We start from the raw sequence: 24,880 nt of genomic DNA, 5'->3' as shown, positions 1-24,880 counted from the left end.
AAGATAAATTTAAATTGAAGCAATCCAATTAATTTCAATTCTAAAATAAAAACTTTTAAAATATCATAATTTCAAAAATTTGGTAACTACATACATACTTCCTAAATAAAAATAAATATCACGTTTAATCCTTCGAATATCAATTTAGATCATAAGTGAACCTTTTCTTTGGAAAATGTTATCTACATTCAGAACAATTTAATTTACTTTTACCGTTATCACTCAGATTTGTAGAAAGCTTGAAATGCAAAACCTTCTAGATATCATTTAAAAAATAAATTTTATATGTGACTGTGTCGAAATTAAATAAATATTCCGGTATGTGATGAATCTCGAACGATTTGAAATGATATGATGAATTTCGATCGAGGGATGGTTTATTATTTTCTTGCAAAATACTACGCAGACAACAAAATACTTTCCTTTTAAGATAATGAATTTAAAAAATATGATAATTTGTATGAAAAGCCGCAGAAATTGCATATTACACAATTTTTGTATTATTTTTGTAGATTCAAATCGATTCATGAATTTCATCAAATAACTGATTGTAATGTATTGATATTAATATGGGCATCAAATTGATTTTCAGAGGATTTTTAGAATTTTTTGTGTTAATTTTGGTCCAAAGTTGCGGCCTAAATAGAATGAGTCTACTATAGACAAATAATGTGTATACTTTTTGGGTCTACGACGAAATGAATAAAATAAATTTGTATGTACTATATATCGAATCAAAATGTACAAAATTAGCTGTGCTGAATTTTGTTCTGCATAAGTCAAAAATAAACTAAGATCGTAATTTTCAAGCGAATTGAATGAAATTATGGCTCAAAAATGAATTAAAAAAAAATTTTTAGTAACAAATCCCGGGATTCATTTTGAAAAATCCCGGGATTCGGGATATCCTAATCCCGAAAAAAATCCGGGATTTATTTTGCAAATCCCGGGAGTCGGGATTTTCCAATCCCGAAAATTTCGGGATTTTCGGGATCGGGATGGGCATCCCTAATAGTATGTTGTTGTCAACCAATTAATAACAAAATAAACAACAAAAATAATACTTATCTTTAATTTACGCAATTGCTTAAATTTCTATTAAATATCACGACTACTTTGTCTCAGATTTCTATTTTATAAAAAATAAAATAAAATCAGTCATTTAAGCGACTATTTACATTTTTGTATGAGGTGATAACATTCTTTTTCAGAAAATAAACGAAAAGCTGTTATTTTACGCTGTTTGGTTTGCAAGATCAAATAATTATTTTGCCAAAATGATTTAAATTATTTGACTTTTGGTTTTTACATAGATGAAACAATGACAAAATATTTATTTGCCAGCAAATCAATTTGTTTTATGAAAATCATCCGCATTGCTGTTTGTTAACATGAAATATTTTATGTCCAGATTCGACAAAGTTTATATATGTAAATTTAATTTTAAATCCTAATAAAAATAGTTAAAATTAAAACAAATTGGTAAATTGTTTTTTTCTTGCATGAAAATATACGATATACTGTGGCTGAAAAACATGTGTGTTTGAACCAAATTATTTTTGCACAAGTCTGAACATGAAATAAATATTGCGTTTGTTAGACGCAACTTCATAAATATTTTATAACAAATATTTGGACCAAATAGTTTACAGGTCTGAACGTAGCTTTACTCACAGAGAACTCACTGTGGTAAGTCTGGTATGAACAGAATAAACCCTAAATATACCCTGACATGGGAAGAAAATTCATTTGAATCACTTTTATAAGATACTTTTCATCCATCACCATTCAATTCTGCACACTTCTTATTTAACCGATACACTCATTGAGAACAATATCCGATTGTGTAAGGTCCGTATAACCCCACATTCATCCCGTATGATATACATTTGACACCAACTCATTTCCAATGCTCTGAGTGGTATCTGTTATCTAAGCTACAGCACCGAACTTATCCCGTATTAAAGACTTTACCGTGCATCAGCTTTTTAAACAATATTCTCTTCTCGCGATTATTGGTTTAAACCGCTGCCTGGTTCGGTCCCTGTTCAGATCATTTCAAAGATACATTTGGTACCACCTCTTTTCCCCCGGATTGCGATAACACCAAGATACAGAAGATTTGGTGTCAAAGGAATAAGTTACAGAATGAATCAAGGGTATATGGATCTCACCACACTTATATACTCGTATGAATATGTCGAAACCTAAATCGGTTCATTATTTTGCTAAAGTTATGTAAATTTAAAAAAAAAAATAAATAAAAAATGTTGAAAATGTCAGAAAAATAAACTGAAATAATGTCGTTACCCAGCAAACACAGAGGGTTCACGTAAAGTCGAGAAAGATTGTAAATCAAACTATTTTTAAATTTTTAAACTCTAAATCTAATGTAAAGGCCTAAATAGACTACACAAGCGGCTTGACAAACATACCAATATTTTACGTTTGTGCAAGCCTGTTGTGTAGTGTATGAGGGTGTTTTGTGTTTGTACAAATGCTTGCTGTTTGTTTGTACAAAAATTAAAAAATTTTGATTTTTAGACAAACATATTGAATTTTTGTCAAACCATTTGCATGGTTTATATTCAATAATAACAAATTTTTCAAAAAATTTACATTTCTAAGAAAAATTGACATCTGTATATTTGGAAGTCCACAAAAACATGAAAAATCGGTGTTTGTAATGTGTGTGCGAATGAAAAAAGTATATTTAATAAGCCGCTTGTGTAGTCTATTTGGGCCTTAAACGTTAAATCAATTTCTGTTTTTATAGAACCGTTTTTAATATTAATAATAACATTTTTTAGATTTTGACTTTGTGTATTTTCTTTTCTGCTGCAATAATTTTTAGAGACTACAACTCCTAAATTGCAAAAATAACATTTTATTGCTTATACTACCATAGTTTTGTTTGTGTTGGTAAAGCAGCAGAGAACAGAATTCAATTCAAAGCGTATATCAAAGTCTATATATAAAAAACTATCAACTATTCTCTCATGTTCTCCTACATTAATTTGACTTTCTCAAAATTTTGTTGTTGTATTTCTGTGTGTATTTTAAAAACGTCGTGCACAGACCTTGCTTTAACAAGTGCTGATCAGCAACTGATTTGATTTTGTTTTTCAAGTTGAGAGCAAACCAACTGATATTTCTCATTATAAAAAGAAGAAGAATTAAACCTATAGTGTATGTGTATCAACTTAGCGTCAGCAGAATTTTCTTACCCTATCACGCGTGCTATGTAATGGCAATCTTGAGCTTCTCTGGTCCAAACACACACAATACTTTACGACGAACTGCGACTGACAGCTCATATTTACTGTATGTGTTTAAATGTGCACGAAGTACAAAAGTTGAAAAATATTCAACTTTGGCGTACGAAACAGAAGAGAAAGATGAAATGAAAACAAAAACATATTTAATTATTTTTTCAAATTTTGTCAACGCAACAATTTGGCATCTCTTTTTTCACGTTGCGTAGCTTTCAGTCGCAGTTCATCGTAAAGTATTGAATGTGTTTGGACCTTAAAGCTACATACACCAAATTTTCTTGAATTATCTTTAAAAAATGCAAAAGTTTTAAGGGTTTTATTTTTTCAATCGTGGTTTATCATTTCATATAATATATAATTTATTAAAAATTGTACATACCCAAGGAGTTTTATTTGGAGGATATCTGTCCATGCCCCGGTAAACCCTTGAACTCCAAATTCAAAACTTAATTACACAAGTGACGGACTAACCGTTTAGAAGTTACATAATTATGTCTTACACAATAGTATTTTAAGTCATAATTTTAACACGATGATGTCATTGGTGGCAAGTACTTACCATAAACGATTACAAATAATTAGAAAAAGTAGTCATTGTAAATCGTATGAAAAAACTTATACAGCTTCTATATCTTCACTGGCAAGATGACTAATGAATTAGAAAGTATTTATAAATATAGCACATTATTAGTAAGACATTATTAGACTACTTCTATATAATCCAGACATATGTAGTAATCATTGAAAAGTATGTTGTTAGGTAAGTGATTACAATTGAAACCCATTACCTAGTTTTTGGTGTAAAAATTTATTTCTAGTATTTACATCTTGCAACTTTGATGCACGAGACTTTTGATAGGGATAAGATAACTGTTAGAATGTTGTTTTTGTTTAATTTAGGATTTTATCGAAAATCGCAGCAGATATTTTTTATTAATCGATTATTGCTATCGATAATTTTGTGATCGATTATACACTTCAAATTTTATACTGAAATCTACTTTTGCATCGATTAATCGGAAAATCTTCTCTGTGAATAGAAATTTTGAATTGATTAAAATTTTAGCAGCGGCGATGGAAATAAATCAAAAAACATGATGGTATTTTGCCTCATATAAAATTTCTCATGAATATAATTAATTATGCAGTAATCGTGAAGTATGTTATAATAGGTCCACTTTTGATTCTAATCCAAATAAAAATGTGATTTATTTTTCATAATAAAGCATTTATCTTGAATATTACCTTGATTCCGATTTATTTAAGCAATTTATTGACGAAAAACTTATTTTCTAAAAGCAGCTTTATATGGGGGATAGGAGCAAATGTGGACCGATCCCGATAAAATGGGCTGGATAGATTTGTATTTATATAATATATATAATATTTGTCTGTGCTAAATTTCATTGCAATAACAGTGCTAATAAATGAATTGCGGATATTCAAGTCACTTTCTGAAGGGGGCTAGGGTTAAATGAAGTCCGATCATTTCGAAATTCGGCAAGGTCATCAAGGCTTGTATTAAACTTAGTTGTGCATAATTATGAGCACAAAAGCCCTTTTCGGGGGGTTCAGTTGTATGGGGGCTAGGTGAAATAATGGACCGATTTTAACCATTTTCAAAAGGCTTCGTCCTTGGGTCAAAACAAACGTGTATTCCAAATTTTATCGACTCAGAAAGTGATTCTGAGTCGATCGATATACTTTAAGGTGTGTATAGTACTAATATTTTATTGCGTTACAAACATCAGCACAAACGCATAATACCCTTCCCACTATAGTGGTGGTAGGATATAAAAAATACTTATAATGGTTGCATACCTAGGTATAAGCAGTGTTAGAAAATCTTAATTTCCTACCAAGTTTTTTATTATTGCTTTAACTACTGCTCTAAATAATTGTCTGAAGTTGTAGCAGTAGTATTTGTCTTGTTTTGTAGTCATACTTTTTAAAACTATTGCTACTTAGGGTGTGTGTCAATCGGTAACAATTTACTTGAAAATGTAAATTTTTGATAGATATTAGGTGAATAAAATTTTACTTGCTCATAGGGCTATATAAATTTTTGACAAATGAAAAGAAAAAATTGAAAATACAAAAAATAAAATATTTTATAATTTTAGTTTATAATACATTTGTGATTGTAGAAATTTATTTTAATAATAAAAAAATCAATAAAAGTGTTTCTTTTATTAAAATAAATGCAGATATCGTTTGGCACAGCAAAATGTTAAAATGTTCCCACCATAGGAAAATTACAATCCACCATAGAACTTTGTTATCATTTGGCACACGCTCTTATAAAAAAATAAATCTCAAAATGTAGCAGTAGTAATAATATAGTAGTGGTATACCCCAGGAAAATTAGGCAAAAAAATAAACAATCTGGGAAATTTCAGATAGCTAAATGAAAATTGGCACATAGCTTCTCCTTAGCATAATTAGTAAGGGATTAAAAGTCACAGAAAATATTTTGTGCGCTAAGCGAGATATTGGAGGTCAAAGTTTACAAAGATCAGTTTTAGCGAATATCTTGCTTAATGTCGTACGCATTTTAATTTTATTAAAATTTCTATAGAGAATTGAATTTCCTACATTTTGGTTGAAGAATATTTTTGAGTATCATTAGTTGTTTTCGAGTTATAGTGCATTATTTTTCTATTGCACTAATATTTTCAAATCTTAATATAGATTGTACTTATAACAAATTTGTCATAATTTTTACGTTAGTCACAAACAGTAAATATGATCAAAATCAAACATTTTTAAGAATCGATGAAACTGAATTAAAATGTCTCCTATTTCGATAATTTTTTTTTAAATAAGTAAATATATGTTCAAATTGCAGACCACTTGCTTATTATTTCTCAATTTTATGAACCTCCGAGTCAAATCCACATTAAAAATTGTTTAAATGCGAACTTTTTATGATAACTTTTTTGAAAAATTTAAATTTATTTTTCTTTGTATTTTTAACTAAAGACGCGATGCAAACATTTTAACAATAAATTATACTGATTAAATAGATGTGTATTTCGAAATAAAAATAAATTTTCTTCATTTATAGCGGTCCTAACAGCGTTTATCTGAAAAAAATTTGCTTTCAGACAACTATATATTAAAGATTGTACTTTAATTTGATATAAAAATGTACGAGAAAGCTACTTCAAATGGCTTTATCTTCCAAACCGACTGAGATATTAACTTAATTCATTTTGCAATACATTGAAAATCATCTCTTATTTTAGGACAAATTTTTTAATTTGCAAAATTTTAGGTTTTGAAATAAAATATATATATTTTTTTATATACACTGAGTATTTTCAGAAATATAAAATTTGCGATAACTACTATTTTTATTTGAAAATAGCTTGACCTGTATTTTTAAGATTTTTTAAATTTTATTATTTATTATTACAAAACGAGTTAAGAACAAGTTAGAGTGCTATATTCGGCTACGCCGAATCTTATTACCCTCCACCAACAAGCTACTTTTTATTAAAACCCATTTAACTATCTAATTTTTAGATAACTAGTTTTTTGATTAGGTCCAGAAAATTTTATATTAATAGGCCAGTTCGAAAACATTTCAATAGAATGATTTATCTATACACAGAACATACTCATGTCGAATTTTATCCCGGCCTATCCGGAAGAAATTTAGTAGAATGTTTTTTATGTATACAAAACATATTCAACTCGAATTTTATCACAATAGCATTATTTATCAATGAAATATGTGCGTTTAGGTGATTTTCAGAAGTGGACCTTATGTGGGAGCTATGACCAATTGTGGACCGACTGAGATCTACGTTGAGAGTATGATTTCTGTTCATATTATATTTGCATGTACAAAATTTTGTGTTGATACCGATATATTTGATGGAGTTATTAATGATAAACTTATTTCCGGGAATATATACCTTTGTATTAATACATAATAATCCTCTATAAAATTTACCGAAACGGTTTTTTCCGTTTGTCAAAATTCAATCTAGATCGAATTTTATTTGAATTTAACGAAGCCTATGTACGCAACCAAAACATTGCAAAATAATGTAAACAACAACATATAAACCAGAGACTGAAAATAACTAGGCCACATAACCAAAGTGATTGAATTGTGATTTATTTTTGTTTTTTAAAATAAATCACTCAGAATAACAGTTATATAATGATTTTTACTTAAATGGTTTAATATAACCTTTACTACTTTTGTTTTGTTACTTATGTTTTTGGCTGAGCACTTGGTTTTTGTATTCCTTTTTTCTCTTGCTTATATGAGAGTGGGAGAGTATATTGTTGTTGTTTGTTATGATTTCTGAAGATAGTTTGTGTGTATGTGTGTACTAATCGTGTATTTACATTTGCGATTTATTGTTTTGCTTTTAAAAATAAAAATCGTAAGCAGACCTTTTCAAAAATGTTTACAAAATAAAAATCAATTGTAGCTAGTTATTTTGTTTTTCTTTTCGGTTTCTCTCAACCACTTATCACAAAAAATCTAACATAAAGGTTTCTCTCAGTGATAAACTGCAAAAACACAATTATAAATGATGATCACAGCAATTAACCTTATAAAAATAAAGTGGACCCGTTATTTTCAGTCTCTGATACAAACCGTTATTACCAAAGCAAGCATAACAAACAAGTACATGTTTAGGATAAATTGTGTTAATATTTTATTTAAACTGAAAAATTTGTTTTATAATAGAATGAAACTATAAAATATTATATACCAATGTAAAGCTAATGAAATTGCGCGTATTCTGATGTACATATTATGTTCGCTTGATAAGTATAGCTTGCGCAATACAGGGGAGAAAATAAGCTTTAAAATATTTAAATAAAATACAAAACATAGCGAATTTCGAAAAACGGAAAACCCGTTTCGGTAATATTATATGAGGTTTAAAATATAATAATCTTAATTAATTACATTAAATAATTGTATGTAAAAAATTTAAAAAGATCCTAAAAAAAAGATATTCTTTCCTTTTCCAAATATTGACGTAATTTTTTATTAATATTGTAGAATTTGTTTATTTTTGTGTTAAAAATTATTTTTGTATTTATAATCCGTCCTTCATTCCGTGACTTTATTTTTAATAAGTGCATGTTGCAATTTTAAAGATATTATAATAAAAATTGACATATAGGTTTATATCGGTAAGAAAATGAAAACATTTCAATTTGGTGGGAATAGCTCCGCTATTTCGCATAGCTCCGATACAAACGGCCCTCCCGGATTTGGTTTGGAGCTCATAAATATGTTTCTTTTTTCGTATCTTTACCAAAATCAACAATATATATATATATATATATATATATATATATATATTGTTGATATATTTTAATTATTTAACAATAATTACACTTTGTGACACAAAAAAACACTCGTTACGCGATATAATGCTTTTTATAGACCTAGATGAGTAGATCATTTTACCATTTTTAGAATCTTCAATATACCCAAAAAATCGGAAGATATTGGAAAAAAAACGCTTTTTGTTGACTAGACAGACCAAAAAATTTATATCTTAAAATTTTCTTAACCGATTTAATATTTTTCAACTGTTTTGAAAAGAGTATCCTTTGTCCTTTTTAAAAAGTATATATTTTTTACAGAAATGTGTAAAGTATTTAGATCTAAATACAAATTTTTATATTTTTTTTCAATTTTTTTACGATTGACGATAAATTACCCACACTTTATTAGAAAACATATTTTCTAAATATTTTTTTATTTTAGTCCATATTTCTATGAATAAAATAAGAAATGAAACGTTGAAAGCAGATAAAAACTAACAGAAATAGAATTTTTTTCGTAAAATCAAAAATTTACCAAATCTTTCATTTCTAAAGTAAATTATCAATTATATTTGTGTTGCATATCTTAAGTTGATATTTTACTTCAAGAAAGAGAAATTTGGTAAATTTTTGTTTTTACGAAAAAATTATATTTCTGTCAGTTTTTATCCGATTTCAACGCTTCGTATCTTATTTTATAAAGATTATGACCATTTTTATGCATTAATTTTGTTAAAATATTAACAAACCAAATTTAAAGATTTTAAGGTTTTTCGGTTAACCGAAAATTTACCATTTCTAGAAAACCGGTTTGTCGGTTAACCGAGTATAAAAAAATCGGTTAAACCGGTTAACCGAAATGTTTGGAATTCTTTAAAATATTACAATACTAGCTGCGTATACCCGGCGTTGCCCGGGTTTCTTCGAAAATTAAAAAGAATATTTTTCTATCTGTAATGACTATACTTTTTTAAATAGATGTCAAAATTTAGCTTATAACGATAAAATAGTTATTATATTTTTTCGCATTTTGTTTAATACTTAAAGTCAGTTTCTGGACCAAAAAGTCCTTTAAAAATTTACAAATTGATAATGAGCTTAAATTAGGAAGTTTTTACTAATTTGTAGACAAATCTAAGAAACTTTTTTCGAGAAATTATACTGAAATCAGCATTTTCAATCACTGGTAGGGAACTAAGGACACTTTCAAATTAGTTGTTTTAATTTTTCCACGTGCAGTAGATTTTAAGAACTGTTCTGTTTAAATTTGGTCACACTTTACTTTGAATTGTAGTGCCCCTGGTGTAAAGTGGCAAAAGGCTTCGGGGCATTTTATTAACTACAAAAATACGTACCATTAACCATACAAAATTTCAAGCGATTTTCTTGCTATTTGAAAAATTACATGCAATTGAAGAAACTCTGAAACGATTATGCAAAATTCTGGACAAAATCATGAAAAATTTGGGCTCATTGCAAGATTTCAAAATTCTTAAAAAAGAACAAAATTACTGTCCTAGGAAAATATGAAGAGTCCTTGAATTTTTGACAGAGAAAACAAAACAACTTTTAATTTGACAAACAATTTTGAGTTGTTCATTAAAGAGTAAAACCACCGTTTTTGTCTCATCATTGTTTCTCAAATACATCCATTTATACAAAAGTATGTTTAAAAATATTATTGTTATTCATTAGCTTTTATGCATCCACACTTAAGTTTTGGCTGGATTTAGACACCACTTATTAAATCCGATGAAATAAAGGTTTAAAGGTCAAATATTGTTAGATATACAAAAAACATACCCAAATAATTTTACTTATTAAAATATCCAAATCTTCCTCCAATTAAAAAAATTTCGGAATTTGTTAATGGTAAATGGAAAATGTGTGCTGGAGTTATTCAAAATCATTATTTAATTTGAAAAGCTTGCAATAAATACGGCGCTACATACAGAAAAAGTTGTGCAGAATTTTTGGTGGATAATTTTCTAAAAGTATAAAAAGATATCGAATGATGAATTCATCCAAATTTTATATGAACAATGCTTTATATGCATCATTTGAGAGGTCTACCTATTTATATAAGATTTGCAAAAGTGCTGTCTTTCGGGACACTCTAATAAGTAGTCAAATACATATCTTCATGGTTTTTTAGATTTGAGCTGCATTTAAAAAATGGCAACCGAATTTATATCAAGATAATTTTTTCATGGTATGTTTAACTGATCGCAGATTTTTATTGTTATCTCGATTTAAATATTAGTGATTACGCATCTTTATTGTTTTCTCGAATTGAGAGTTATTTAAAGTAAATTTTTAAAGAGTTATATAAATATAAATTTTAAGGGGAGATAAGAATGATTTTCTAGATAGATTTAAGTGTTATATAAGGAACCACAGCCGATTTAAATTCGAATTTTTGTGAAAATGTAATATGAATATATCATTTACCCTATTTTAGGATCGTAGGAAACTACATCCGATTCTGATTTAAAATAGTTATTTTCTGATACAAAGCAGATTACAGGTTTTGAAATAAAAATAGTTTTCCGGCGGAAAATATAAGTGAGGGAGTCTTATATATGGATCTACAACAATATAATTTTGATAAAAAATGTTCATATGCTATTTTCGATCGTAGTAAACTACATCCGATTCTGTTTTCAAATAGTTATTTTTTGAGGATATACAGCCGATTACAGGTTTTAAAATAAGAATAGTTTTCCGGTGGAAAATATAAGTGATGGGAGTATTATATACGGATCTACAACCGATTTTACGCTTTAGATGAAAATCGATTTTTGATAATAAATTAAATTGATTACAGATTTTTATTTTACGTAATCGTAAAGTTAGTTAAACATTATAGAGTTTTAAATAAAAATTAATTTTTGATTAAAAATTTAACTAAATAATAATTCTTATATAATATAAGAAGTATATATCATGATCTTTAGCATTATAAATGTAACAAAAAATAGACGGAAAAAAGTCATTGCATTTCATTAAGATCACAACATTCCTGAAATTAGTGGTATAGGTGTATTTTTTTGGATTTTATGTATTAAATATTCTATTCCTCAAACTAACCTAACCTTCCACGAACTATTATCATGCTGAATTTCATGAAGCATAAAATCCAGATCAAAAAGTTGATTCCAAAAATACACTGTATGTTGCCAAATTTCTTGAAAATCGGTTCATATTTTTTATATTTAGCCTAGAAATTTGGTGTTATAGGTGGTATTCTAAAAGTGAACATAAAAATATGCGTAGAATCCAATCAATATAATATAGAGTCTTTTTTAACTTCTGAGGTTATACCTATTAATATGCCGAATTTTATGTAAACCGGATTAGTAGTTATGTAGTGAAAGAGTAAAAAGAGTGTCATATATATTTATTATTAAATACATATTATACGTTTTGAAGATGTAATGTTTCGTAATGTTCATTCCACAACATTCATTATAATAGTTTTTATGAAAATCGGATCAGTTTTTTGTATGCCTGAACGTAAATTTGGTTTAATAATTGTTTTACAAAAAGTTGGTGTAAAAAGGGGCATGGCGTCCAATCCAGATCCTGAGGTCAGACCTATTGGTATACCAAATTTCATGTAAATCGGTTCAGTAGTTTTCTGTAAGTCTCGAATGGAAATTTTGTATGACAATTATATAGAAAAAAGTGAGAATAAGAAGAATCGTGACGTCAAATCATCACTTTAGAATAGAACTATTAGTGTTCTAAATTTCATGTAAATCGGTTCAGTAGTTTGTCCGTGAAAGCGTAACAAACAGACATTCTCTTTCAAATAATTATAGGATAATATATAGGTAAGGATAATTTTATAAAAAGTGGGCGTAGAAAGGGGCGTGGCATCGAATCACTATCTTATATATAGCCTATAGTTTTTTCAGACTTATAACTATCGGTATGCAAAATTTCAGGTAAATCGGTTTAGTAGTTTTTGCATATTGTGATTGTAAAATTGGTATAATAATAGTTTTACAAAAAGTGGGCGTAAAAAGGAGCGTGGCATCCGATCAAGATCTTATATAGCCTATTGTTCCTTTTGGGGCTAGAGCTATTAGCGGTCCAAATTACATGTAAATCGGTTCAAAAGTTTTGCCGTGAAAGCGTAACAAACAAACAAACAAACAGTCTGTTTTATATATACATATATAGGATTTAGTTGAAAAATGTAATTTTGCGAAATATTATGAATTACTTTATAAGATATTTGCACTTTTTAGTATAGATATGTACATTAATGTATTATAAGAAAACAAACTTATACAGATCTGTACCGCAATTCAGTAACTTTTTAACTACAAAAATTTCTCGTTAAATAGTAAAAATTCGTAAGTTGACAATAATTGTCGTTATGTGGAATTCTGAATTTTATTTCACCGATTTTTTTCGTTAAAAATAATTATTAGTTAACGAAAAGTATCGGCAATGTAACGACAAATAAAAAGTTCACGTTAATAATTTTATATTTTAAAAATATTTCAATACAAAACTTTTGACATTCTCATATTTTATATTGGTTTAAATGCCAACTTTTTACTAATTTCCTGATTGTCTGAAATTGTAAGTCTTCATTTTATATACATAATATATGTTTAACATTTCCTAACATTTGTTTAACAATCTTAGGTTTGTTTTATATGCACAAACGGAAAATAATGTTTAGAATTATCTATCCAAAATTTTTAAAAATCAAAGAAAACATAAAATTTTGTACTAAAAATTCGATTTTTTTGAAACCGGTTAACCGAGACTTAAAAACCGGATAATCCGGTTAACCGAAAACCAATGTTTTAAAAAAACCGGTTTGAGAAAAACCGAAATATGCAATAAAAAACGGGTTTCGGTTAACGGTTTATAAACACTATAAATATCAATTATAGCTTTATATATAACATACATATCGTCACATGAAATCCAAAAAGCCCTCATTTTTTGACTGATTATGATGCATCGTATCAAAATACATGTTCCTGCTAAATTTTACACTCCTACAATTAAAATCATCGAAATTCTAAAAGGTAACGGTTTAAAATTATCTTAAAATTCATTAAAATTTTAAAATTCTTTTGAATTTTAAACTTCGAAATTGTAAAGTGTCGAATGTTGGCATCAAATAAAAAAAAATTGCACTTTTATCGAATCCTTGTGATTTCGGGCTTATTTTCACAGCTCTAGAATTTTTTCAAAGAAAAATACCAATTTTCGAAATCTTTATGCAAACAAAGAAGCTTTATTCCAGCCAAGTTTCGGCCTATTTGAGCAACAACAGCTGCTTTAAATTAAGTTAAAAATGTTGAACCTTACCATATTTTAATGTAACTTACGCCCTTTTGGGGTTCAGAAAAAGCTAATTCTCAAGAGCGTAAGTTTTATATCTTCGTAAGTAAAACAAAAACTCCAAATTTTCTTTCAAATCGTCATATGAAATCCAAAAAGCCCTAAGTTACAAAAAAATCAAAATCGACTTTTTGATTGATTATGATGCACCGCATCAAAATAAATACTCCTGCTAAATTTTACACACCTATAATTAAAATTAACGTCCCTATCAAAGAAATTCTAAAAGGTTATGTTCTAAAATTACCTTAAAATTCATGATAATTTTAAAATTCTTTTGAATTTTTAACTTCGAAACTGTGAAATGTTATAAGTTGGCATCAAATAAAACAAAAATGGCACTTTTAGCGAATCCTTGTAATTTAGACATTAAAAATTTCAATTTCCGAAAATCTTTATGAAAACAAAGACGCCTTATGTCTTCCATGTTTAGGCCTATTTGACCAACAAAAACCGATTTGAATTTAGTTGAAAATGTTAAAACTTACTATTTTTTAATGTAACTTACGCCCTTTTGGATTTCAGAAAAAACAAATTCTCAAGGGCGTAAGTTTCATATCTCCGTAAGTAAAACAAAAACCGCAAATTTTTCTTCAAATAATAATTTGTCAATAAGAAATGAGCTTAACTTGAGAAAATGTTGAACATTTTTGGTTTATTTATCATTACAGGCGGTTTTTTGCTTCTCCTGAAAAATTTGTTCAATATAACTTAGGGCTTTTTGGATTTCATATGACGAAATGCTAAATTGTTAATAAAAAATAGGGGGTGGTGGCGGATAGGGGGTGGTGATGGACCATCTGTCCTCCCCCAGTTTTAGTTTGAATCAAGCTGAGGGAGGGCAGATTGTCCACCACCTGGGAATATTATATTCCCCGCGGACCAAAAACTGAAAAAAAAAACAACATGGAAAATAAAAAGATGAAAGTTACGGTGCAGGGCCTAAATAACCCAGTACCGGCGGCAAGTGTTAATCCACTCGCGAGTCACGTGTCGTCGTCATCCTGCAATCGTGAGCAAAATGCTACTACGGAGGTGGGTACCTTGGCCTCCGTGGCGGACAATGCGTCAAGTGTACAGCATGACATTGGCAAAAACATAGGGGTGAAAGAGAAGGATGTACTCAGAGAGAGCTCTAAGCTACCTCAGCCTTTAAATATAGGTGAGGGTTCCGACTCTGAATTCTCAGAAGATAATAACAACACCATTATAGCAAATCCCAAAAAGGATGAAGTAGAGCAAATGGTGAAACAGGTGAGTGATAGCATAGCTAAACTACGTATTACTAAGAAAAGACTATCTGGAGCACGGAGGACGAAGTTGAAAAAGATGCTTCAGGAAATCGTAGTTAGTCAATCCAACGACACTCCAAAGGAAAAATCCGACTCTCTCTCAAGATCTGAGGCAAAGAGGATCAGGTCTCTCGAAGAGTTGACAACTGAGAATTAACCTAAGAAGAAAAAGAGCTCCCCGTCTTCTAATTCACAGTCGAAGCCAAGCCATACTTCTCTCAAAGGAACCTCAAATCAGAATCCTGAGAGTAAGGGTGACAACGGCAAGGTAGATATTCCGAAGACGATAACGTCGGCGAAATCAACCTCGAAGGTACGGGTATCTCAAAAGAAGCCCCGAAAAGCGAGGAAAGAGAGGCTAGACAGTGAAAAAGGAAAAGAGCCGCCATCTTACGCCAAAATTGCCAGAAGAAGACACCGGGACGATCTCTGTTATGCAGTTTACGATGCCGGTAATCCGACAGGCAAAATTCCAATAGACCAACAGAGTAAGGTAGAAGATCTGGTGAACAATAAGATAGTGGACCACGCAATCGCTTCAAAGGCCAAACAACCAAGCAGTGCTGTCCAAAATTGGGAAAGTGTCAATTAAAAAGACTGCTCTTCCTATGCCAACTCCCACCATGTAGCTTGGGGTAGTACAAACACCAATCGCAGGGGACAAGCCCTTATGGATTTCCTTAATACTAAAGACTTGATCACATCGAACTTAGGTAATAAAGCTACCTTCGTCAATTGTATCAGAGAAGAAGTATTAGATATAACTATATGTTTAGAACAGCCTATAAACGAAATTCAGGATTGGAGAGTTTCGGACGAGCACTCCTTTTCTGACCATCGGTACATAAGATTCACCACCACGGCCGCCACCAAAGCCGATAAATAAGTAAGTTCCTTACCAAAGAACCGTTTATGTCAGGACACTTTTCAATGTCGAAATAAATAGTAGAAATGCTCACAAGTGCCTTGGTTGAATTGGGTAGCCGGGGAGATCCGGAAACTTGGTAAGACTCTTCGCAAACTATTTTACCGGGCACGTCGTAAAAAGACCGCAGTATACTGGGATGAGTTTCGTAGTAAACTTGGTCAATATATGAAAATTGTCAAGCCAAGCGAGACTCCTGGAAACTTTTCTGTGAACAGGTAGACAGCGTAAATGAAGTATCGAAGATTAAAAAATTCCTATCCAAAACTCATGTCCAACCGGAATCTACGGTCGATGGCACGGGCAGGAGGCTGGAGGATATGGAGAAGACAATGAAACTCCTAATGGTCTCTCATTTTCCACCCGGTATATCGAATAACATAGATGAACCGATATTGGAGGAAGTGGAGGCTAACACGGAAATTGTAATTACATCTGATATGATTAAAGGGGCAATCAAGAGCTTCGCTCCCTATAAAGCTGTAGGGCCGGATTTTTCCGGCACTCTTACAGATGGAGGCGGGACTGGTTTCCGTACATCTGTCCCAGATATTCACTGCATGCTTGAAATTCACATATACCCCCATTAAATGGCAGGATGCAAGGGTAATATCTATACCTAAACCTGGGAAACCTAGCTATTCGACACTTAAGTCTTCTCGGCCGATAAGTCTTACGGCCTTCCTACTTAAAACCTTGGAACGGACAAAGACCTAAAATTTAAGCAGCATGCTTATGTAAAGGGACGATCGGTGGAAACCGATTTAAACGAAGTTGTCCACTACATATGTGCATCCTTTGATAGCAAACTATATACACTGGCGGTATGCATTGACATCGAAGGCGCCTTCAATAACGTGCACACTTATACTCTTATCCAATCCCTAGACCAGTTATATGTTGACCGGGTGCTCCGTAATTGGATCAACAACATGCTAAGGAACAGATGGATAAGCTGCGAGATGTAGGATATATCAATTAGGAAAAAGGTATGGATGGCTTTAAATTGGGGGACAAAGTGGGGCTGGGGTTCTATATTGAAGATCCAGAAACAGAAATATACCACCGTTTACCAAATCATAACACAAGCTTCCAGGCAGAAGTACGAGCAATAACGGAATGCGTAAATTGGATTAGAATAAATATGGCGCCCACAGCGCTTAATATATTTACCGATAGCCAGAAGACAATTAGGGCGATATCAGGCGATAGAACTAAATTTAAGACCGTATTGGATTGTAAGAAAGCTTTAACTGAATACTCTCCCAGAGGTAAGGTTCACATCATATGGGTACCAGCCCACTCGGGAGTAGTCGGTAACGAAAGGGCGAATATAATAGCTTTAAAGGGAAGGAAGCTCGAGGCAGATAACCTGACAAACGCAAAACCATTCGACGCAACAAAAGCTGAACTTAAAATATGGGCGAGAATCCCATAAGGCCTCTAGGAATAATGAAACAGTGGGTAGAACCACGAAGATCCCATGGGGTGACCCCGATGAGAGCAAGACGAAAAATCTCCTCAAAATTAGCAAGTTAGTATGATGGTACGTATTCTGAATGGACACATAGGATTACGAGCACATCTCTGCAAAATCGGACGTGCGGATTCAGACGAATGTAGAGCATGTGGAGAGGACAGTGAAATTTCACTTTCTTTGCCACTGCCAGGCATTCGTCGAAGTTAGATCCAAGTATCTTGGAAGTGATGTTATTCCGGAAATAACATTCCTGACTAACACTGATTGGAAGATTCTTAGGAATTACGTTCAGGAAACTGAACACTGAAAAATAATTCATTCAGTTCCTTTTTTTCATGATAAGGAGCGAACAACAGGCCCAATAGTGGCCTAGGTGTATTTCTTCGGATTTGATGTAGTATACATCGTCCTATCAACCTGCCTACCGAATAAAAAATAAGCTTAATTAGAGAAAATGTTGAACACTTTTGGTTTATTTAAAATTTTATAATGTTTTTTGCTTCTCCTGAAAAATTTGTTTAATGTAACTTAGCTTTTATATGACGATATTCACCATGAGAAGGAAAATAAAATTATTTTGGCCATCATTTGGTTGACAGAGGGACATTTCCAAATTGCCTAAAAATAGTGCTGGCTAATTAGAATATTGTCAAATATTCATCTATTATTTAAATATTACCTAGGTTAAAGTCTTTTTCCTAAAATATAACCTTTTAAAATTTTTCTGAGATTTTATTTGCAAATTTGTAAACGGTAAATTTATAAATTTTAGATTGTATTTTAAAAGAAATCATAATTAGATTTCGCTATCAACCTAAAAAATTTTAAAAATCAACTTATTGTTGGCCTAAATAAAAATCTTATACATATTTGTCAATGGTTTAATGAAGGTATTTTAAGCTACTTGACTTTTATGAATTAATAAAATTTGTTTTAAGTATTTTACAAAATTACAAAAAATAAATATTGATCAAGGTTTTAAAAATTAAGATGACAGAAAGAGGACAAAAATTTTAAAGATGACAGTCAGTTAAAATAGATAATTGTCCACTAAAAAAGAGGAGGTTTGGTCAGCTTAATTTAAGCCAAAGGAATAAAATATCGGGCTACATATTTAAATGCTTTTTATATTATTTTACAAAATAAAACATCCCAACTTTTAACAGGATTATAAAACAAATAGGAAAAAAAACTACATTGTATAGTTTTGAAATATTAAAAAACAAACAATTTTATAAACAAATTTGGCATTACTAACTTTAATGTAAATATTTAATGGCTACTTTTAAAACAATAACAAAAACGATAAAAATACTGATATTAAACAAGAAGTAACAAACTTCTTTGTCTGTACTAGGTATTAAAGGAGTACCGTTTACTAAACACTCAGGCATTTTTCCGGAACAAACAAATGCTAACATTTTAAATTTCAAATAGAGCCTATTTTTAGACTATTTTTTTAAAAAATAAGAAAAAAACTAAAAGTTTAACAAAACCTACATATAAATGTATATATATTTCCATGTACATGTAATAGAGTCAGTCTTCCATTTTAAAATATTAATTTTAGACATGTTTTCTTATTTAAATTCAATTTTAAAAGACCTTAAATTTACGTTTTCTTTTTTTTAATTAAAAAAATTGTTAAACTTTGACAGCACAAATCAGTAGTTTATACAAAAAAAATTTTTGACGCTACTTCCCAGCAAAAAAAGTGTGGAAAAAGATGTAGTATTTTCATCACAACTCGAAGTGCTTCAAATTAGTGTGAAAAACTATGAACTACATCTAATCTTTTTTAGAAGCAGTAATATTTATATAATAATAATAATAATATTTGGATGTCACCAAAATTTGATGTACTTCGAATATGTTTACATATATATTTAATTATTTTTTCATACTTTATCAACTCAACGATTGGGCATCACTTCTCCATGTTGAGTAGCTGTCAGTCGCAGTTCGTCGTAAAGTATTGTATGTGTTTGGACCTTTAAACCTAGAAAATGTTTCTATAATGTAAGATCTTACCTTTTTTATTTAAATAAGCCATGGTATTTACTGCAGTTTGATATGTTTCCTTTATGTCGTCGTCAGTAAATTGTTCCGCCAATTTTAAATATTTATCATTTCTTTCTTTGAGCCATAGATATGCATTTGTTGCTAATTGCGTCCCCAATGGTTTCGTTAAAACTAGATGATCTCCATCTTTAGCATTGTGAGGCCTAAATATTTAAATAGAAAAGAGAAATCGTAAAAAAATTCAGTAAAATTTAACTTATATATAGTGTTACGAAATTGTATTTGAATTTAAATTTAACGGTGTTAAGGGCTACTTTAAATTAATTATAATGTTTCATTATTTAAATGTAAAAAAAATGTTAAAAAATCGTTATATTCAAAATTTTTGGATGTATGCACATTATTTGTAAAAGGTATCAGCGAATTCATCACGGAGCGTATATATATATATATATATATATATATATATATATATATATATGTATTTAACGGTTTTAAGGGCTACTTTAAATTAATTATAATGTTTCATTACTTAAATGAAAAAAAATTTTAAAAAAATCGTTATATTAAAAATTTTTGGATGTATGCAGATTATTTGTAAAATGTATCAGCGAATTCATCACGAAGCGTATATATATATATATATATATATATATATATATATATATATATATATATATATATATATATATATATATATATATATATATATATATATATATATATATATATATATATATATATATATATATATATATATATATATATATATATATATAATTAATAGGCAAGACGATTTTTTGTGACCCCTTTTACTCTTACAGTATACATCTGATCTTGGCCAAAAATTATATCATTTTAAAGGTATTTGTTCGCAGATGTGCACAATATATATATTAATGAGATCGGTTCAGAATTTTAGGTGCTATAAGAGTTTAAAGTTCTTACTAATACATAGAAACAATAGTCACACGTACGTATTCTTGAAATTAAAAACAAACAAAGCAAGAAACAAAACAAAAAAAGTAAACAACACGGCTTTTTGAAAAAAGAGAGGAGAGTGCAGAAACGTTTAACTTCTCTGTTGCTGTTTTGATTTTTGTATTTTGCATGATATTTGTTTTTGTTGTTGTTTTTAATAAGGCTTAGGCAATGCGAAAATAGGATTTTATTGTTTTATATTTTTGTGTAAAGTGCTAAATTGTGAATGAGATAATGATCTATTTTGTTATAATATCGTTACGATTGTTACCAAATCGAAAGGAATATTTTTATAAGAAGTAGGACTTCAGTTTTATATTCAGAGTTTTCGATTGGAAGTTTTTCGTTATTTAAACTTTTCAAAATATGTAGTTAAATTGAAGGACATTCCCGACGAAACAACGAACTGGGAATATAAAAACATGCGTAAATAATGCTTGGGGACACCTAAAGAAATGCCAAACAATGTACTGATATTGGTGTTTGAACTGGAAAATTATTGGTAGGACATCAGTACCGGAATTCAGTAATTTTTTTTTTTAATTTTAAGTATTGATATCTAAAAGTAATGACAAATATCAGTTACATTAACGAATTTCCCTAACTTTTTAACAACCGTAGAATATTTTAAAGACAAATATCGGAAAAATATAAGAATGTCAAAAGTTATGTATTGAAATATTTTTAAAATATAAAATTATTAACGTGAACTTTTAATTTATTTTTTACTTTTTCGATTATGTTTAACGAAAAAAATCGGTGAAATGAAGTTCAGAATACATACCACATAACGACAAAGTGTTGTAGTTAAAAAAAATACTGAATTGCGGTACATAATTATTAGTTTTGATTGATTTGGAAGATTTAAATGATGGATTAACGAATTGATTCAGTGTCAGTAAGAAATAAAAATAGCCTGTAAAAAATATAAGTAAAGTTTAGTTGGTCATGTCGGTATATGATACACCGCAATAAATGGATATGTATATCGCTTATATGCAGGTTTAGCACAGCGAGGACTTGATGATATTCTTCTTTTTTGGGCTATTCTAAACAATTAGGAAAAAGTAGTGTAAAGTGAAACTGTAAAGTGAAACTGTAAGTTGAATATGTGATGGTTATTTGTTATATAAAAATAGATACAAGTTGAAACTGCTAAATATAAATCATGTCTTTTGGGATGAAGAGTGTTTAACCGTAAACAATTTATCGTTTATTATTCATTTACTTGCTATTAAACTTGCATATGTTAACAAAAGACTGAAATTTATAGTTTATTAATGTTTTCTTTCAAACAGTACTAAAAACAGTACTTGAGAAATTAAGGCCTTATTATGCATATACAAAATCAGTGTGTAATTGGAAGCCAATGCATATCGTTATGCGGTTCTATATGAAGGCTAATAAAAGGCCCATTAAAAGGCCTCATAGAATATCTACTATTAAATTCTATTAGTAGACATTAAAATTGAATAAATGTATTTCTGCTGAAGTCTTTGTCGAGTGTTATAAGGGAAAATTTATACAGCATATACCTGTTGGATGGACTACTAATGACATCCAAATAAAATTTATTTATAATTAGATAAGACATTATTTATTTTAAATATTTTTACTGTTTTCACAAATTATTTAGAACATTTCAACTCTGTATTTTGAACAGCTAACATTTCTTTACTGGTGTGTACACTGTACAGTAGAGTACTCCAGCATTGTGAACGATGCGTAAATATGTAGGGGATAATAAGAGCGGGTTTTTGAGATGGTAATCAAATGCCAATTATTAATCAGATTAGTTAATCTAACAATAAATTTAATCTTATGTTATCTTATTGATGTTTTTGAGTACAAGATTAAACTTCGCAGTGTTGCCATACAAAACAACAGAAAATGTCACTGTTTGTTATTAAAACAATGCATATTTTATAAAAAAGAAGAAGACAATTGTAAATTTAGTATGAAAATTAATGAAAACTTAAATTAAAAACAAAAAAAAAATGTATTTTGAAGTGTCCATAATTTATACTAATCAATAAATAGAACATTTTAATGTTTATATTTATAAAAATTTTATTATTTTTTTTTGCATCAGCTGTTTACACTTTTGCATTTCGTGCTTAAGATTAAACCACTTCCATTGGGCGCTTAAACTTGCAAACAAAATTAAATAATTGAGTACTCAAAAACATCTTTCAAGGATTAATTTTAATTTAATGACAATTGAGGTTTTAAACTTCTGATGGAAGTTTTACTAAAACCCATCACATTTTCTAAAAGAAAACATTATTCAAAGCAAATTATACACTTTGATAATATCAATAAAGTTAATTTTTTACCACAGATTTGAACTACAAAAATAGGGTTTTATTTTAGCTTATTTATGCAATTTTTCCAGCATTGGTTCTGGTCGAATTTCGACCACTGGGCGAACTCTAGTATATATATATATATATATATATATATATATATATATGTAATAATATACATACAGTGGTGGCCATGAGGTTAGCACATTTGGTATCTGTTAAATATAAAATCAAATATTTCCTATAGTTCTTAACTTTTTTAACAAATTCTTTTTTATGCGTAACACATGTCCTTCGAGGATCACGACACATTACATTTTGTTCCACTACTTTGTTGCAGATAGATTTCTTTCTTTCCAAAGTACATCTACCCCAAAAAAAATCTGGACATAAGTTTAGCACAAAATAAAAAAATCATTAAAAAATTAAAAATAAAGCAAAGAAACTGGATAATTTTATGTAATTTCACTTAAAATTTTATATTTTGTAGAATAGTTGCACATTTTGATAATATCATTTCTTCTCCTGGACATAATCTTCACCAGAACCCACTAGAAATTTCATGACATAAATTTTAACTTTCAGCCCATAAATAGGCAAAATTCTTAGGAATTTGTGTTTTATTTGTTGCACCATTTCGTTTAATATGTTCCCTATTGGATTGGGATCTAGAAATTATTCTGGGGGCTGCAAACATGTCAATCTCGCTCGCTTCCAAGAAGCTCCTCTCTGTACTTTTAACATATTTTGGGTCATTGTCGACCAAAAAACGCCATTTAACTGAACTTTTGTCCACTCATTTTTTTACTAAAATATTTAAGAGTCTATTTTGATAGTCATACTGATCCATTTGTGCATCCACCTTGCGTATAGAACCTCCACTAGCCCGGAAAACGCCTCCGAATTCGTCATATTTCACCCATTGTGTTTTATGGTTTTAAATGTACACTTTGGTTGTTGCTGCATGTTTGGAGTACAGCATAATTACATTTTTCCATCAAATTTGATCCTATTAATCTTCAACTAGTATCCTCCAATCATGCAGATAAAGCTAAAGTGTTCCAGAGAAATCATATATCACAATGGGGGGAAATTTCATGGTATTCATTGCATTTTCTTGGCATGCTGTTGGTCCTATATTGATGTTGGATGCAGAAGTGGATCCGTATGACTATCAAAATAGGATCTTAAATACTTTATTAAAAAAATCGGAGGACAAAGATGGCGTTTTTTGGTCGACATCGACCGTAAATATGCTAAAAGTGCTGAGATGAGCTGCTTGGAAGCGACCGGGATTGTCATGTTTGCAGTGCCCAGTATATTTTCTCGATTCCAATTCAATAGAGAACATATAACATAATATGGACCAACAAATAAAAGCAGAAATCACCAAGAATTTTGCCAATTTATGGGCTGAAATTTCTAGAGGGTTCTGGTGAAGATTATGTCCAGGAGGAGGAATGATATTATCAAAATCTGCAACTATTCCACAAAATATAAAATCTTAAGTGCAATAAGATAAATATAACCGGTTGTTTTGTTTTATTTTTAATTTTTTAATGATTTTTTAATTTTGTGCTAAACTTATGTCCAGATTTTTTTGGGGGTAGATGTACTTTGGAAAGAAAAAAATCTACATGCAACAAAGTAGTGGAACAAAATGTAATGTGTCGTGATCCTCGAAGGACATGTGTTACGCATAAAAAAGAATTTGTTAAAAAAGTTAAGAACTATAGGAAATATTTGATTTTATATTTAACAGATACCAAATGTGCTAACCTCATGGCCACCACTGTATATATTTTTAATATAACCCCTGTTTAAGTTAGAATTGATGTAACTACTTTTTTGTAATACTTTTTATAACAACGTTAGAATCTTATAAAGCTCCTCTTTATTTCAACTTTCTTGGAAGA

At 29.6% G+C, this 24,880-nt stretch overlaps 1 protein-coding gene across 1 annotated transcript in view; it reads right to left on the bottom strand.

The window, feature by feature from the left end:
- LOC119609959 (selenide, water dikinase 2) overlaps positions 1-24,880 on the bottom strand; it is a 69,950-nt gene that overhangs the window by 10,100 nt on the left and 34,970 nt on the right. The window contains exon 3 of the mRNA XM_037965020.1: positions 19,687-19,880. Within this exon, the coding sequence (XP_037820948.1) occupies positions 19,687-19,880 (194 nt within the window). The remainder of the gene's footprint in view (positions 1-19,686; positions 19,881-24,880) is intronic.

Source organism: Lucilia sericata, unplaced genomic scaffold, assembly GCF_015586225.1.
Source record: "Lucilia sericata isolate MDLA Ls3-8-SP2 unplaced genomic scaffold, ASM1558622v1 Contig000026F_arrow, whole genome shotgun sequence".
NCBI lineage: Eukaryota > Metazoa > Arthropoda > Insecta > Diptera > Calliphoridae > Lucilia > Lucilia sericata.
The sequence above is the reverse complement of the archived record's forward strand: the minus strand, read 5'-3'. Positions and strand labels throughout refer to the sequence as shown.